Genomic DNA, 18,180 nt, shown 5'->3' on the forward strand with positions numbered 1-18,180 from the left:
CTAAACAAGATAACCTAACTAATATATTAACAAAATATTTGCATTTTAGTTGGAATTTTGAGCTCATTTTGTGCTTAAGACAGTGCTCAATAACCTAAAATTATGTCTTTTATTGTGCTGCTTTAAATAGTTCATAGAAAGTGTATAGTCATTTATTAACAAAATATTTACATTAAAATATAATAGTAAAATGGATGCTGATAAACAATAACATGTGAACCAAAATGATCGTAGTTTAGCGAAAATGGCACCTAAACATTTTTTCGTTGTATTTGACAGTTCATTCTAAACTTTGCTTGTGAAACATTGACTTACAAATAAAGAAATGAAAACTTTTGCTGTTGAAAATCTCGTGATGAATTTTTGTGATTTATTACTACTTACTTGAGTTTCCCCAACAACAACAAGCACAAACTATCAAAAACAACGAAAATATATTTAGGCGCCATTTTCGTTAAACTATGGTTATGTTAGTTGACACTTTACTACTTATCAGCGTCTAAATATGCTTCGAGTCAGGTTCTATAAGCCAGGCAAGTTGTATTTAATTATAGCAAGCTAGTGGCGTAGTGGTATCATTCCATGGCAAGATCTGACTCGTAAATGGAAGAACAAGTTCTTGATGATGGTATTAAGCTCAAAAGACTGTGTACGATATTCATTTGTGAAATAAGAAGATAAAAGTCTATGTTGTAGATCACTTGACAGAGAACTAAACATGGCAACAACAAAAACAATGTCTATTTAATTATCTGAAGTACAACTGTTTTGCACAATACCCAACATTTAACAGCCATATTATAACATTTACTAAAAGCAAAGTTCTAAATGTCTTACAAATCGGAATGTGATTTTTATACATAAATATCGTGTATTTCATTGCATAGTGATAGATGTAATTAACTAAGAAGTTGAAAAACCTTTAGAAGTTCACTGGTGTCCATTTTATAGGAATTAAACTAATTATCACAGTTTTAAAATAAAAATAACACTTGCTTATTCAGCAACTTAGCCTACTTCTGAACATAGCCATTCTTAATCTAAATTAATAAATAACATATATTGTTTGTATTTTGTTAAGTGCAGAGCACCCAATAAATGTCAGGTATATTTTTAAATTTCATAATTCACAGTACATTTACAGAATATTAAGTAGAAAAAAAAAATAACAAAATGTCTCGATTAAAACTAATTAAAATTCTTAGTTAAAGTTTTTCAACAAACTAACACTAGCCATCACACCAATGGCACGAAGAGCGCACGTGTGCGTCTTTTAAGTAATATAGTCAATAGTTGCCAGAAATCAGTCTACGTATACATCACACGGAAGCGTACACAGCGGTTCAAACGGTAGTCTCGTTGCGGCGCAGCGGCTGCATCTCGCGTTGCAGGTCGTTGTAGTACTCGTGATCAGACATGGACTCCTCTTCGACTGACCGCTGTGGCAGGAACTTACTAGTGCCTGGCCTCGGTGTCGACTCACTGCCGCTGCCTTCACTAACGCATAGCGATTCTAACGGCATTGGCTCCGTAGGGATCCCAAGTGTTTGCGCTGGTACGTTCTCGTCAGACATTAGATACTCTGGATTGTCCACACATCGCTTAGGCCCGACGAAGCCATCATAAGGTAGCTGCACGTCTTTCGCTTCCTGATTTTCACCTCCTTCTCCTATTAAATCCATGTACGCAGAAGTGTTCTGACTATGCTGCGGCGACGGCATCAAGTAATCGTCCTCGTCTAGAGGCAAATTTAATTTCAGGTTACCGACTTGAGCTTCCTTAACTTTTGACATACTGTCAAAATTAGGTTCCAAAGGACCTTCTGGACGAAGTTTCATAGGGTCTACACAGTACCTCGAACTTGATGTATCGGATGCACTGACACCGTTGTTATAATAGTGCCTTAATTCTGTGCCATCTGGATTCATCTGATGATTGTACCTTAAGAGTTCACGATCCCAGTTCTCAGGTCTGACAGAGCCATCAGTGGAAACGCTCTCGGGACTAGTGGCATTGTTGGCCCACGACGAGGACGTGCAAGGTTTTAGCGAACTAGTTTGTGTCTCCATTCCAGCGCTGACTGCTGAACTTGAAGTGGCTGTACCTGGTACAGTTCTGAATTTGGGCTGTAGATATTCATCAGCTTCCATTATTGGCTCTGGACCTTCTATTGCTGACGAAATACTTCTTATCATTTCCTTTTCGTCCTGAAATTATAAGAAAATTTTGTAAAAACGCAAAATGTATACTATATGAAAAGGACCTACATGTTAAAAAAATAGAAAAAATTACCTGTGATGAATACGTTGGAAGGCGCATAAATTTGTCTCCAGGAATGACAAGGTATCGTCCGGGGTCTCTTGCCATCTCAGCAAACTTCTCCGCTAATTCCTTGAATGTTGGCCTACTGTCGGCGTCAAGCATCCAGCATCTGATCATTAGGCAATAAATATCAAGAGTACAAATGCCAGGTTGAGGCAATTTGTGACCATTTTCTATGAGCTCGGGAACATTTCTAGCGGAAATGTTTTCGTAAGGACGCGCTCCGTAACTCAGAATTTCCCATATTGTAACACCAAAGGCCCAAACATCACTCTTATGCGTAAATATTCTATGCTGGATGCATTCTAATGCTAACCACTTAATAGGCATCTTACCGCCTGCTGCTTTGTACTCATCTTCATTAATATCTAATAGTTTAGCTAATCCAAAATCAGTTATTTTAACACAATTCGGAGTTTGCACTAATACATTTCTTGCAGCTAAATCTCTGTGTACTAGTCGCTTTTCTTCTAAGTATGCCATACCACGAGCGATTTGAGTGCACCAATTAAGAAAAGCCTTCGATCCTATTTTTTCTCTGTGAGTTCTGACATAATCTAGCAAGCAACCTAATGGCATCAACTGGGTAATCAACATCATTTGGTTTGTCATGCATACAGCTAGAAGCTGGAGAAGATTAGGATGTTCTACACTTGCCATAATGTATGCCTCTTCTAGAAACTCTTTACTTGAATTCGTACCTGATCCCTCTTTGAGTACTTTTATGGCAACAGGGATTTTAACATTTTCACCTTCGGGTACCCAAACACCTTTATAGACTTTTCCAAATGCGCCAAATCCTAACATGCCTCCTCGTCGGAGCTCCGCTTCTTTGACGATTCTTAGTTTGGCTAAGTTAGGTTTTACATTAGTGGGTCGGAGAGGCTCATTGTCTTCACAACCCGTTAATACCCTAGTCATTTTCACTGCCTCCTTTTTAGCTTTTGCTTTTTGCCTGCAGAAATATCCTATTATGCCAAGTATGATAAGTGACATAAAAGCAAAAACTAGAATGATTACAAGAACTGTTGGAGTTCTGGCTGTCGCCATGGAAGGAATACCGCTTGCTGATTCTGAACAGTACGGCTCGTCAATAGGATTTTGCAATTGCTCATCGAAAAATATTTTATGGGGCTTGTCATCAGGGCAGGTATCAGTGCAGTTGAAACTAGATTCATCTAGTGATGTTTTCAAATTTTGACATTTGATACAATCCGTCGACGAGGGACCATTGCAACCTTTGCATTCATGATGACATGGGGTACAAATACTGCTAAATTTTTCTGGGTAGTGGTCGGCAGGACATTCGTCTTCACATTGATCTCCTCTTTTAAAACTTTTACATACTTGGCACACTTGCTCGTGAATTCCATAACCGTTACATTTAAGACATAAAGGATGACATTTCCTGCACACTACTTTTACTTTTCCTTCCAAAGATTTAACATTCCCAACCCATTCGTTGTAGTACCCATCTGGACAGGGTTCGTTTTCCTTAAGACAACTTGTAACCGTAGCCTCATCACCAATTATTGCTTTCTTGCAAGAGTTGCAGCCTCCTTCTCCAACAATATTAGCTGGGCCTGTACATCCGTCGTTGCAGTTGTTATGGCAAGGTTGGCACGTGCCATTTTCAGAAACGAATCTTGTTTCTGGGCACTTGCTGACGCAATATGGGCCATCCCTCACGTGCTTGCATTTGGAGCAATTCGCGCGAGTAGGCCCCGTACAGCCGTCCATGCACTCGGGGTGGCACTGCTTACAGATTTTCGGTCCAGCTTTGTACAGCCTGAAACGATAAAAGTCACTCATGAAAATTAGCATAAAAACTAAAAAAAATCAACCCATAAATGTTGCACTATAAAATGTTAGTTACCCTGTTTGTACACTACAATTTTGTATACATGTTTCACCGAGTTTGAAATTTTGGCAGGATAAGCATTGGTCTGGTCCAGCGCCCCAGCATCCGTCCGAGGAGCATTGAGCGTCACACACCAAATTTGCCTTTTCTGTGGAGTATATTGTGGGTTAGGGTAACAAGTGCATAAAAAATAGTTCCTTTTAGACCTCTATTTAACATAGTACAAAAAAAAAAAACAATTCGCTTGGCTGGTATGAATGTAGCGACAGCGGTTAGATTGTTAGTAAGTTTGTGTTGGGTGCCGTTGAACAATTTCAGAATGTTTTTATAGTTTTGACTTTCGTGTATAAATTTATGTCTAATATAGAGTTGAAGATGATTATTTTACAAGGCACTTAAAGTGCATAAATTCGCTTGCAAATCAATTTAAAAGATATATGAACAGTTGTGGTGTTTTAACCTACCAAATGTCGTTAAAAATAAAACATGAAATCCACGAATGTTCATATATTCGTTAGACAGTAAACAAAAAAAATGGATCGCAAGGGCTTATAATTAGAAACTTGTTAAAATTAGGGCAATAAAGCAGAATATGAGGATCCTCATTAACTAAAGTAGCGACGCCTAGCAAACTCACCACAAGTTCTTGGATCGCCATTCTTTTGTATAACTTGTTTATGGTCTTTTGACTTCACTAACTTGTACCAAGCTATCTTGTCGGCAAAGCAGAGATTTCGATTTTCTATAATTGCAATTGCACCTGAATTAACTTTCTTCAGAGACTTCAAGCCTAATGATGTTAGTGATGTCTTGACTATGTATAAAGAAGCGAATAAGTTTTCGACCAGCTGTCGTCCCCCAATTACTTCCAAGTTGCGGAAGTACGATAAACTAGTGAAGTTTGCATGGTGAGCCTGGACGTTTAAGTACCCAGTCACCTCACGCACAGTGCTAAATACTTCAAGACGATCTGGTTCCATGGGAGGATAGCGTTCGCCGAAAGAGTAGTCTGGATAAACATGCTGGAACCCAGTAAAAGTCATCTCCAAGATTTCTACGGACCCATCAATAATTGTGCAATCTATGAAGCTGTTTATGTTTCCAGAATTAATTGGTTTATCTGCACGGCAAGTTTTTGGGCAAGTTATATTACAAGGCATGCATTCTCCATTTACTGCGGTTTTATTAGGGGGACAGCTTCTTACACAAGCGCCATTGTCTTTTAGAAGATGTTCGGGACAATTTCGTACACACGTTGCCCCATACGCGTATTTGCCGTTCGGATTCGGTTCCCATGAATACGTCGTAGGATTGTATATTTGCATTGGAGGGCATTCTTGAGAGCATGTTCCCTCATCGTAAAAATTTCGACATGCTAGACATTGACTGGGCAGCGGGCCAGTACACCCGCCAGCGCAGAATGTGTTGCAACAGTCTCGTGGATTTGGGCCGAAACATCGTCCTTGTGCACATTGTGGGCTGCAGTTGATTTTTGAAAATTTTTGGCAATTATGAGGGCCATCTCCCCAGCAACCTGCCACACAAGAACGATCACATTCTGGGCATTGTCGCTCTGGTGCTGTAAAGTTGTAGACGTAGACAAAGGTCGCATTCGGACCTGTAATTATCTCGTCCCAGTTGATAGTTTTTACGTGGCAGATATTATAGTTGTCGAAAATAGCTACACTACCACGGAGAACATCACGTAGCGAAGGTAATTCTAGAGTATAAGCCGTGGACATAGTGACCATAAGAGCAAAATCTTGATCGAGTACGTTGACTTTGAAAAGTGTCCGTCCGCGGATGATCTGTAATTCCGGCAGGATTATTTGGCGCACATTGACGTGCGAAATAAGCACGTAGCCGGTTACTTCGCGTATATTCTTGAGAAACGACAGGTCCATCGTCTCGTTTTGCAGCCACGTAAGCTCCAGATTGCCGTCCACGTAAGTACAATTCGTGAAACGGTCGCGAAGATTCCGGTAGTGAATTTCGCGATTCGACGGAACTGACATCCGACCGTTGGTTCCGATGCATACTGGAAAAAAGAAAATAAAAGGTTAATTATTTGAATTAATCAAATTTTTAGAATTAAACATTTAACGATAAAGTCAAATAATTAATTCGAATTCTTGCTGTCAATACAAACGGTGAGGTAATAAAAACAGTATTTATTTTAGGTCGATGGATCGACTTGCTAGGAGCTGTTTGCGTCTAGTGTAGAGGCGGTGCCATGTGGGCGGGCTTTATAGCCAGTTTCTACCACTACGCTACGAGGTACACCGCTACACGTCACAAAACATAAGCACACACCACAATGCCGTTCTATTACGTATAAAAAAAAATCATCTCGAACATAAGTGTGAATGTACTGCAAATGAGTAATCGTTAGAACCGAGGTATTTCACCGTAGATATTTAATGAAGAACAGCTTGTTTTTACAATAGAGCAGACTATGAAATACCGTTGTACTATTTAAAGTGTTGGATGCCTCAGAGTCAAACAAATGTAAATTGGATATTATTGTATTTAACCGAGTATTGAGAGGATTTTTGTGACATTTTGAAAAACAATAGACAGGTTCGTAATTATTTCAAGTACCTAGTCAACTTTATTATAGTTTTGCGTGTTCAATGTTTCCATTCTCCTTAAATTATTCAAAACACCTGATTGACTTGACGCAGTTTGTCCGAATAAAAAGATGCGGTTCTATTGTTCGAGCCGTTGTAAGGTGTTTAAGGTGGAGGGGTAAAATTCTTACCTGCGTTGTTTTTGGTCGATACAGAGTACAGTAGACTCTGCCAACAACCATTATTTGAGTAGAGTATTATTTTACGGTCAAATAATACCTATGTTCGTTTCGAAACGGTTTTACTACGTCAAATAGTTTTTTAAAGTTATAAACTTAGTTGAGGAAAATACTCTACCTAGTTTATACCTATTCTCGTACTCGTATACATACTCTTATATGCCTGTATAACAATATTGTTTCGGAGAAATATTTAGATCCTGACAGATATTTACGACTGCGCAAGGCGTGTGGGCATAAGGTGTACCTTACCTACATCTAACATTCTCAAGGCGGCAGCTCTAAGGTTTGATCAAATATTAGAGAGACTTAAATACTTAAATTTAAATGGAGCTCAGCTTGCGTAATTTGTAGGTATAATCATATCTGTCTACAGTATTTTTAAGAAATATGAAAAATCTATTTTTTCGTTTTCTGCAAGAACGTTTGTAGACAATACATGAAGTTTTAAGTCAAAGTCAAAGTCAAAGATTATTTATTCCATAGGTAAAATAAATTTACACTTGAAAACGTCACATTTAAGCTACTGCTCGTTCACTATGCTGACCTCCCTGAGAAGAACGAGCAAGAAACTCTAGGGATTTTTTTTATTGGGATTGTTTTATATTGTATTGTCACATACAAAATTATATATGTATAAGATCATTGATGTTATAAAAACAGTATACTCGTATTTGCGTTCAGTTTGCTACATCGTTTTGAAACTGCATCTAGATGACATGTGCAAATAGGCCCGACACTTTCGAAAATATCACCCGTATGGTTATGCGATAACCGACCAATTTAAGAACACTTTCATCTCGTCAGAGCAGCTACGTATGTTACACCTATGCGGTTTTGCCGTACCACCACTTACGCTTAAACGGCCGGTTTAAGATGTCATTGGGTACTTGGAGTGTGGTTGTAATTTATGAAGTTTTTATTTGGCGGTTTAATGTGTGGGCAGTAGAAATCTGGTGTCCGGTCGACCCAGTTGCACTGAGATGACATGGGCGATAGTATTGAGTGTGGAAGTTTCGTCGCGCTTGCTGACTCTAATCATGACACTGCCACATGTCCCCATGTTTTATAATAAGTAACAATTACCTATATTTTACACTGTAGCTTTACGTTTCCCAATCTCAGTCTAACACTTACCTCATCAAACACTTAACACTTTTTTTTTTAAATTTAATTTTAATATATTTTATCAGTAATTTAATTTAAAAAATTTAATTTTGTTTTAATTTAAAATTTAATTTCGCATATTGTGAAACTGGTGTTGCGAACCTACAGATATGTCATGTTATTTGGTTCTCGTTAACGTAACGATTATATCGTGATATTACACCCCAAAATTGGACATAATTGCTTTCATACACACGCGTTCTTATCTTGACAGCCTTCATAAAATATCTCAGAGAGTTTTCCTTTGGGACTGGGTAATTCAGAGACGTCCTTTTTGAGCAATCGTTGTGTGGACAAGCACGCGGCCCACAGTTCGACTGGTTTCTCATGTTAGTGTTTTTCTCCAACGTTGATTCTAAATCGTTGGAACCAGTTTTATTCCTACACTCTTTGCTCATTACTCGGCCTTTCTTTACTATGATTCCCCATTGTGTCTTACACTACATCGCTGCGTAAATATTGAAGTCTTTTGTCAGCTTTGCCACGTGAGCAGCGACGTGTGAATGTGGTTACTTTCATTTCAAAAACTTTATTTATTGAATGCAAAATATTTTTTTCCTTTTGAAATATCCATAAACGCAAATATTACGGTTCCACGTCCACAATTTGATATTATAAAAGTTTAAGCAATATGTGAAAATAATTTAAGAATGACAATACGGCTACTAATACAATGATAATGGATAATGTGGGTGGTTTCGATTATTCGTCCAACAGATGGTACGCGTTATGTAAGAGTAGATCATTGTGTAAAAATTGTACAAAGTATAATAAATAAAATTGTTATTAATATTTGCTGAATTATAATAAGCAATATAAGGCAGAAGTAGAGTTTTTGCATGTTTATCTTTAATAAAAAGTACGAAATTCGAAAAATATTTTTTTTAAGTGACAAAATAGATTTTTATGTATGACAAATATGACAAAACTCTATTTGATAGATGTGATAAAAAAAATTATATTTCTATTTTTTTTATTTAGTTTGTCAGTGCCAAAATGTTACTTTTCAAATAATTTTGTCACTTTACTACCGTGATTGCGATGTGATAGTTAAGCATGTATAATGATTTTCACAACGAAAAATATATATTCCATTTCCACATAATTACATTATACCCATACCATTTATTATTTAAGTTATTAAGTTAGTACCCTTAAAGAAAATGGTATAACTGTTCTTACAGCTACAGTCTTTTAAATTTGAGCAGTTAATATTGTAACATTAACTATTGTGAGGAAAGATTTAACTTGGTGTCAATTAGATGGTAAATTTCAACTGGTTTTGCTTAATTTAACAGTCTCATGATTTGACATCGAATACTTGGACGCGCCCAAGGGTCAAGAAACCCGAAGAGACCGAATCTTGCATATCATTATAACCTGATTAGTTTTAAGACTCCTAATGTCGCAATTTGTTTATAACATGAATATTAAGCGCGAGGCTTTCGAATTTTAAATATAGTTAGAGTTTAAGACTTAAAATTATTGAATTCATGAATTTTTAGGCACTTAATCGTTGTAATTTTTTGTTGTTTTGATGTGGAGAAAATTTCGTATACTTTCCGTATTGTATACTCGTAAAATTTACTATGATTAGAATGATAAATTAAGACGGCGTGAATTTGTAGCAGCGTTCTACAAATTGTATTTTTTAAACAGGATAAAACTTTAATTACTTTTCATATTTCCGTTACCACTCATTAACTTACAGTAATTAAAATCCACGAATCATATTTCACTAGGTAGAAATACAAACGTTTATATTTTTTTATTTTATTTACAACTTAACACTACGAAGTCACGTCTGACGGAAAAAGTTTATGACACATTGGAAATATAGAGTCGATCATTACTCCAGTCGAGAAAGAATTGGGCAGTATTTTTAAAATGTTGTCTACTTTGAGCTACATTGTGTTATTTTCTGCTAAATTACACGCTTGGCGACTTTTTATTCAATGTGTACTAATATAATACTCCATTTATGGAAATTAAATAAAAAATAAAAATTGTGGCTCACGTCTAATCGTCATTATTCGACGGACCCTAATAAATATTTTTTATCCTTACATAAGTTGACAGCCTTTTTTATGTATAAAGTAGGAGGCAAGCGAGTAGACGAGCCGCTTGAAGGGAGGTAGTCATTGACGCCCATGGACATCTGCAAAATCAGATGAGTTGCCTATGCGTGCCTATATGCCTTTGACAGCCCCATTGACACGCATTTTGGAAAAATCTTATGTCATAGCGCAAAGGAAACGCTTCAGGAGAGAGATCATTTCACATCTTGCACGTTCGAGGAACGAACGTAATACCCGCGTGTCGCGTTTCAGTTATTGTGATATTACAACACTGATTAATTATGTCGTAGGTACTCAGGCGATATATTTTAACATCTATTCTCGATTTCACTGAGTATGTCTCATCACTGGTACACGAAGTTTGACATTTACCATTCTAATGAAACGGAATAGGGGAGTTGCAGTGAAAAAGTCGGAAAATTAAACTGTTAAACTAAAATTATTATATAAGATCTAGCAGTATGCTTAATTAGACGTCTTAGCTGGTCCCGATGGGCGAAAAATTATATTACTAAGTATTGAAGTAAACGTTTTCGGAATATAGTATAATTAATTTGTTGCTGGAGTGAGATACTTTATTACATTTCATATGGTATTTTTGCATACCTGTGTTTACGGTAACGTTTACTGGACCCCAAACTAAGGCCTGTCAGAATTATGAATACGCAAATTTTAGCAAATAAGATTCTAACGAACCTGTTTGGCTTGAAATGTTTATTCTAATCGACGATGAAATTAACAAATAAAACACGACGTAAATGATGTGTTCCTTGGTTTAAAATGCCTTGTTTCTCACAATATCAACAGTTAACATCTTTATACCTTGTAAACGCGTGTTTTTGCGAACTTGTAGTATGTACCTACTATGAAATCTTGCAACTTAACGACAAATTGTGAACGTTATTATGTAACTCTGATATAGATGGTATTAACTAATTTATTTTAATGGTTACTAAAATGTATATAGTGATAAATAAAACTTTTTTATTTGCAGGTACCATCATGGATCACTGGTATTAGTTTATACAAATTTAATTTATACCTTTACAAGAACAAGAATTTCAGTAGGTATTATATATCATCTACTGTTGCTCAACACGTAAAATACTTCAACTTGCAACTTATATTCCGGAATAAAAAATAAATAAAAAACCAATAATAAAATCAATTTCAACATATAAATTACAATAAATATTGCATACATCAATGATGTTGCGTCTGTACTACTCATCAAATGGTCGAAAAAACTCAGTTACGAAGAGTTACTAACGTCTCCCCACTGTTTTAATTTGTCACAGAAATTATAGTAAACCAAAATACTGTTGGAAACCCCAAAGCAGAGCCAGAAAAAAGCTACCTTACCGCTGCTTTTACAACCTGTCATCACAAGGTGAAGTACATTTTATTTTGCAAAAGACTTTAACGTCATAAAACTTTTAGTTTTTGTCGTATTTGTCCTACTCTATTGCGTTTATCCGAAAGGCGAAAACCAACGAGTTAGCAACAACTGATCACAGTTTAGATTTTATATGTATAATATATTGATATGGCTACTTAATTTTTGAATGATTTTTAAATTCATTCAAGGGTTCAATTGAATTAGACGTTAAAACTCTTATGTATGTGCTTTTTTCGTTATAATTTAGTAAACAATTAATATGCCTATTTTTAATTGTAATCTGTCTCTTCAATATTAGCAATACTATATATAACTATATATCCATGCAAATTTAACGTTCATATAAATCATTAAGTACTAATTATACAAGATTATGAATCAATAATAACTTGTCAAAAAGGTATATCCATATTATGACCGTCTGTAGCCAACAGCAAACATGTTTCTACCTACTCCTATCATGGATATAATATAAGTTTCAATATTGCACATTATTCATTAATTTGTATCATACACAGCTTGTAGCAAACCATACTAATGAGACCTTTGTAAGTTTTGAACAAGCACAGAAACAACTGACAATCATTCATCATTGTCATAAATATTTCATAGCACTGATCGCTTTAGTTCGTCGCAATATATGACTATATTTATTATTCCGTAGTATTCAAGTTTAAATTATCCTCGTGTAGATAATCGCTTGACTTCGAGGCAAAACGTAGGCGCCACGGTTCCGCGTACCGAATAAAAGGGCAAGCACACCTGAACAACCTACTCAGACTGCAAACAGTTTCTTATGGCAATATTTGATGATAGTCTTTATGTTATCATTTGACTGTTACAAAACTTAAAGAACTTGTGTCGGATTAAGAGGTTTTGGAACAGTAGGTCAAAATGTTTTAGCTTAATATTTTATAAGATAAAAAATGTGACGGCATCTTAATGGAATAGTAACTACATACGTACTTATTGTGTCTACTTCCTTTCTCTTATGCCCTTTATTCTTAATAATTCGAACACGGTTCCGAGTTATACACTATCTGGTTAATCGTAATACTTATTGCGTTTGTGCCCCTTCTACATTTGTTCATATAGGGGTGTTTTCCTTGACCGTGCAATTAATGCAACCTGCTAAGTTGTTCTGAGTCGTGATATACTCATTTTTATAATCTTTTGCTTTGGATGCAAGCCTTTATATGGCAGTTATATGGGCAATTTGATAATAAGTATATCATTCATTAAGTAGATACAAATTTCTAGTGATTTTTGTGTTATTTGTTATCTATGTAATTCATGTTGATCTATATATTAAGTTTCGTCTAAAGAGTTATTTATTGTTTCATAGTATTTTGATTCCTATGTCTGGATTTTATTAAGTGATTTCTTGAGGCATTGTTTTACTAATGGGGTTGACATGTTCAATAACGATCAAAGCCTCTAAATAAATAAAGAATAAAAAAAAAAAGTATTCAAGTCATTGTGCTTTATTGTGTGCAACATTTGTCTGTGCAAAATTAAAATATACTTTGATTATATATTTTGATTTCTATTTGGTGATTTCACGCCTTAAGGAGTGCATGTACATCTAGTTTCGAAATTTATTATTGCGTAAAAAATCGTGTACCTCAATTTCAATATTAAATTAAACATCAAGTTTCAGTAACGGCCAGGTCTTGTTATTTCGTTTACCAGAACAATTGAATTTTGATTTATATTATATTCAATCAACACAAAATGTTTCACATTTCAATACGTGCTTGTTCTCTTAACGTCGAAGTACCTATAGCTTTTACGAACGTAGAAGTTAAACAAACAAAGGCCCTTTAAGCCTACGCGAGGCACTATGAATTCCATGGCAATCGGTCAAAACACGTTTAGAGTTACGGGAAGTTAATACAACGATAAATTTTTAGAAGTACACTTTGTTGTTTATGAACCTGTATGTTTTAGACCTCAAGTATTCAATTCTCTACGAAGGTGGACATATTTATGTTGAAAAATTAAAATGTTAGATAGTAATTATATTAATAGTATCTCAGCAAATACGACCTAAAGTAGGTAGGTCGTTTCTTAACTTATAACTTCAACTAAGTGTTTTAACAGTCTGTATTACCTCGAGCAGCCGGGACACTGGATTTGTTTTTTCACAAGCGAAATTAAAGCCATTTGAAAAATTTATATCGTATAGTATACGTGTTTTATTTAGTTCAGTTCATATAAAAAAATAAATTGGTATATGTAAAGTATCTATTGAATACAAATTTCGAGGTAAGTTTCTGTTTTTTTTTCTATAGTAAAAATTTTAAAGAGTCGTGTAGTCGTGTCACACCGTTTAGTAATCAGTGTATCCCCAATTTTACTATATATTTTTTCCAAAGCGATTGATTCAACACTTTCGCTGTTAAGAGGAATCAACCAAAGCCATTTGAGGTAGTATAGACTCTTAAGTGACAGTGTAATTTTTTTTAAACGCACACTTACGCTCAACATAGCCCCGCACCAGGGAAACCTTGTATCGCGGGTGCCATGGACACACACATAGACGACCACAAATTACATCTAAACTCGCGGGAGAAATAAATGTAGGTCATACAAATATTTCTCCCGGCCCGGGATTTGAACTTGGGACCTCTGCGTGGCAGTCCGGCATCGAGGCAGTTAATTTAATGTACCTGTGTGCTGTTCTAAAATAGAAATATTTAACATAAATAATATTGATTAAGAACATCCATTAAGAACATAAGGTTGCTTCTATTAAGGTAAATATTATGCGAGAAAAATCTTTATACAGGTTAAAGTACATACATATCTAAGTATATGTGATTCACCACGATTAGAAGATTAACTTAGTTACCAAAAATTACACTTTGTCAACATCGATAACAAAGTTATTTATAGAATATAAGAACTTAAATGCGAAACTTTATTTAGACTCATTCGTGTTTATTTAGTTTCTCATCCATCGTCGAAGTATTAACCCGATTTTTTTAAAAGTTGTAGCAATGATAAGTCTAATTTTTAAAGAGTGCTGCCATATACAGTGGCTGGAAATGTACTCTTTCACGTCACTGCCTTCAACTGACTTTGTCAATAAAATATTTGTACATATCAGAATGTGTATATTTTAGTATAACGAATATATATTATTTTCGACAAGGAACTCTGTACGCCAGCAGCTGGACTCGCTGGCCCTCAGTGGGCAATTGGGTGACAGAGGCGGAGATGTGGTCGTTGCTACTTTAGCAAATAACGCGTGTAAGTTAGTTCTAACAGGACTACCAAACATCATCTCATAGGGACAGGTGCCAGTTGAACGATGTGGTATTCTCCGAAATTGGCTCACGTCCGTTACGGATTCTCCGGGAGGGCCAGAGAGTACTTGCCTACTGGTCCTAAATGCGTGTTGCAAGAATAAGAAGGAAGTTGGGCCGATTACACTACGAGCTCCAAACCGACAAAGGAGAGATCTGGAAGAGGCAAGTTGACCAGCTGCTGGCGACCAGAGTTCCTCGTCAAATTTGAGAGGGATAACCCACACAATCAACGTGGGACTACGTTAACGGCACTAGGGAAACCCTGTGTTGCGGGTGCCATAGACACACACACAGAGACAACCACAAATTACATCCTACCTCGGCCGTATAGTAACCATTCGGCCACAGAGGCAGTTAAGGAAGACAGGGAGGACCTGATATATATATAGGGCTGGAAATGTATTCTTTAATGTTACTGTTTTCATCTGACTTTATCAATAAAATATTTATACATACATGTCAGAAAGTGTGTATTTTAATTTAGTGAATATATATTAAGTGCAAAAGAGGTTGTGGTCAGCGCTTAAAAGGGGAAACGTTTTACAAAAGAGTACACCTTTACATGCCCTTTCATCTCGAAGGATTGTTCGTCCCGCTCCCTCGTTGAGAGTTAGGCTTAATTGTCTCCGGTGCAGCCTCCGCACTGTAACGCGGCCTTTAGCTTCCCCAACACAGGACTGTTTGTTTCAAGATAACCACAGTTTGTTTTATTCCAGCGATTAAGTCGATTTGATCTTCGTTTTACACGAGTTTTTATGGAGCGCAGTTAATAATTTTGAGTTGATACACAGCTTTGCACTATGTTGTTGTGGAACATCTAGTTTAGCTATACAAGTATTGGGCATGAGAATATTATTTATGGAAATTTTGAGTTATTAGAACAATTGCATAGTTAATGCGATCCTGATTTTGAAGTCAGCACCACAATATCGAGTAACATCACAGTTGGTATGGTGTCCAAAAAAATAGGATAACAGAAATTCATCACAAGTAAATATGAAGCACTGGATCACTTCACTTACTCTTTCCCTTAACAAATTCAGAGCTTCCGTGTCTGGATGAGACGGGGTGATAGGTCCGCTGGCGGTCTCGCGCGGCGGCGGTGGCGCTGGCGGTGAGCGCGCACAGCCACAGGCACCAGAGCAAGGCTCGCGCAGTCATGCTGCGCAGTCATGCGACATCACGGACGCGGCACTACGCACGACCACACGACACTCATTCCCATCGTGAACTGGCCCGGCCGGTTTGAGACCTGAGCTGCGCCCGCGCATGCACAGACCTTACCAGGCTCAGAATTGACCACCGCAAACAATATTCAGGCGGGAAACTAACAGAAGTTACGTCCGTTTGACTGTTTTAGAATCTTTTCATGAAATAAATATAATTTTGCATAGCCACATACGCACCAATTTTTACTTTGGGGAAATATAAAAACAGTACATATAGAAGAAAACAATAAAAGTCGCGAATGAAAATAAATCGATTTTCTCACTTCAACATAAAGTTATTATTTTCTTACAGTATTTATTTTACTTCCAAGTCCGGTAAACTTTTAATGAGTTCACCACAACAATTACTTGATAAAACAAAATGCCACTTCTAAATGTTGTAAAACTATGGCAAGGTGTGCTGCCTTCTCTCAAGCACAGGTAAACGTCGAGAAGGACGCAGGTATGCGCTGCGCCGCCGCAGCTCGACACACAAAAAAGCCACGTAACAAAACTTAACACACGCATTGTGGCCCGTGCTAGTACAAATAATAATTGAACTTCAAAACTGGACCTTACTTAGACAAAAAGTATGAGGCCGGTCGTACCTTCAATGATTTGATCTCACTTGGAGAGGCAATTAATTTTCGTAGATGAGATTTTTTATATCGGTATGTGTCCCGTAATAAAGGACTACCTTTGTGTTGATAAGTAGTAAATACAAATATTTTATTATTATATATAAGTATCTATAAACTACATATTTACCTTATTTAATTGAAAGTAATTAGAAAATATCTATAAAAAAAATGTAAAACGACCAATATTATAATAAATATAATAAATGTTCGATAAATTAAGACATTGTTATGGGTGCTTGCTGTTTACTCTTAAGCATTATTTCTATTTCGCGATAAAAGTAATATTCCATTACAAACATGTAGTTTAATAAACGTTGGGGATATTGTAAATTTTCTTTATCCATGATCTAATTAACGGTCGTTATTGGAATCATGTTTTATTAAATATCAATTACCTAATAGTCTATTTACTCTACATCGATAAGTTGTGTACATAGAGAGGTAAGCGCACGTTGAACTCTTTAGGAAAGTCGAGTTCTATCCTTTACAATATGACTTCAATGATAGTTGCGTCTAATGCCTCTAAACTGTACATTGTTCGTCTAATATGGGAAATTCTAACTGGTGCGACGTATAACGCGTTTCAAGCAGCAATGGAGGCAAAAGTGAATGGTAGTGTTGCGTAAAGGTTTGGCGGTGAGTTCCAGTGACAGGGGCCGCATTCCGAAGGTTGCGGAGGAACAAGCTCTCACAAATCTGATGGACTTCGGACCTAGCATAGCACGAAATGAAAGGCGATCGTGAACTTCAGAACTATTTGTTGGTAAGAATTGTAGTTAATTTGCAAATAATCATAGATATAGTGGGTAATATTATATTTTTAATGGAAAAGCGTGGAACGCATTTGTATAAAAATTAATATTTTTACTTTGGGAATAATTAGGAAAACACATCTTCTTCTGCCATTGCTACAACCAAACTTTTGTAACCTGTTTCATAATTCCGTGTGGTGAGTGGATATTGAAAGTTATTAATTTTTCTCTAATCACAAGTTAGCTTGTTGTTTACAATTACTGCAAGAGCTCTTTAAATGCGGACTGTTTTCATTTTAGTTCCGTCTACCCACTAACTAGAACTATCAATTAGAGATTGACCTTCTCAAAATCAAGTTATACAAAGGATCATAAAGTGTATTTCGTATTTCAGAGATCTGCTTAAGTTGGTTTTCTGGCCCTTATTCTCCGCCTACGAGTACGATTCTCGTCAGTTCATGTCAATAAAGTACTATAAGTTAAAAGTTAAACAGCTATAAAGGAACAAGTATTGTTTTAAACTTAATTTTACGAGAGGTAGTTGCCTTGAAGGGGTTATTGTTGTTTATGGAAAGTAGGACACTGGTGTTTATAACATTGTACAATACTAACGTTTGTAGTTACGATTT

At 36.2% G+C, this 18,180-nt stretch overlaps 1 protein-coding gene across 2 annotated transcripts in view; it reads right to left on the reverse strand.

The window, feature by feature from the left end:
- Positions 1-318: 318 nt before the first annotated feature.
- The window catches only part of LOC113228579 (epidermal growth factor receptor), a 118,755-nt gene continuing 100,893 nt past the window's right edge, over positions 319-18,180 (reverse strand). Inside the window, exons 1-5 of one of the 2 annotated variants that reach the window (XM_026461936.1) lie at positions 15,973-16,139; positions 4,821-6,221; positions 4,199-4,331; positions 2,293-4,111; positions 319-2,207 (exon numbers count right to left, since the gene is read on the reverse strand). In XM_026461936.1, the coding sequence (XP_026317721.1) occupies positions 1,344-2,207; positions 2,293-4,111; positions 4,199-4,331; positions 4,821-6,221; positions 15,973-16,111 (4,356 nt within the window). In that variant the 5' untranslated portion in view covers positions 16,112-16,139 and the 3' untranslated portion in view covers positions 319-1,343. Of the gene's footprint in view, positions 2,208-2,292; positions 4,112-4,198; positions 4,332-4,820; positions 6,222-15,972; positions 16,140-18,180 lie in introns of those variants that run through there. The other variant, XM_026461943.1, reaches the window with a different exon arrangement.

Source organism: Hyposmocoma kahamanoa, unplaced genomic scaffold (assembly GCF_003589595.1).
Source record: "Hyposmocoma kahamanoa isolate Upper Pololo Valley unplaced genomic scaffold, ASM358959v1 100021, whole genome shotgun sequence".
Classification (NCBI taxonomy): domain Eukaryota; kingdom Metazoa; phylum Arthropoda; class Insecta; order Lepidoptera; family Cosmopterigidae; genus Hyposmocoma; species Hyposmocoma kahamanoa.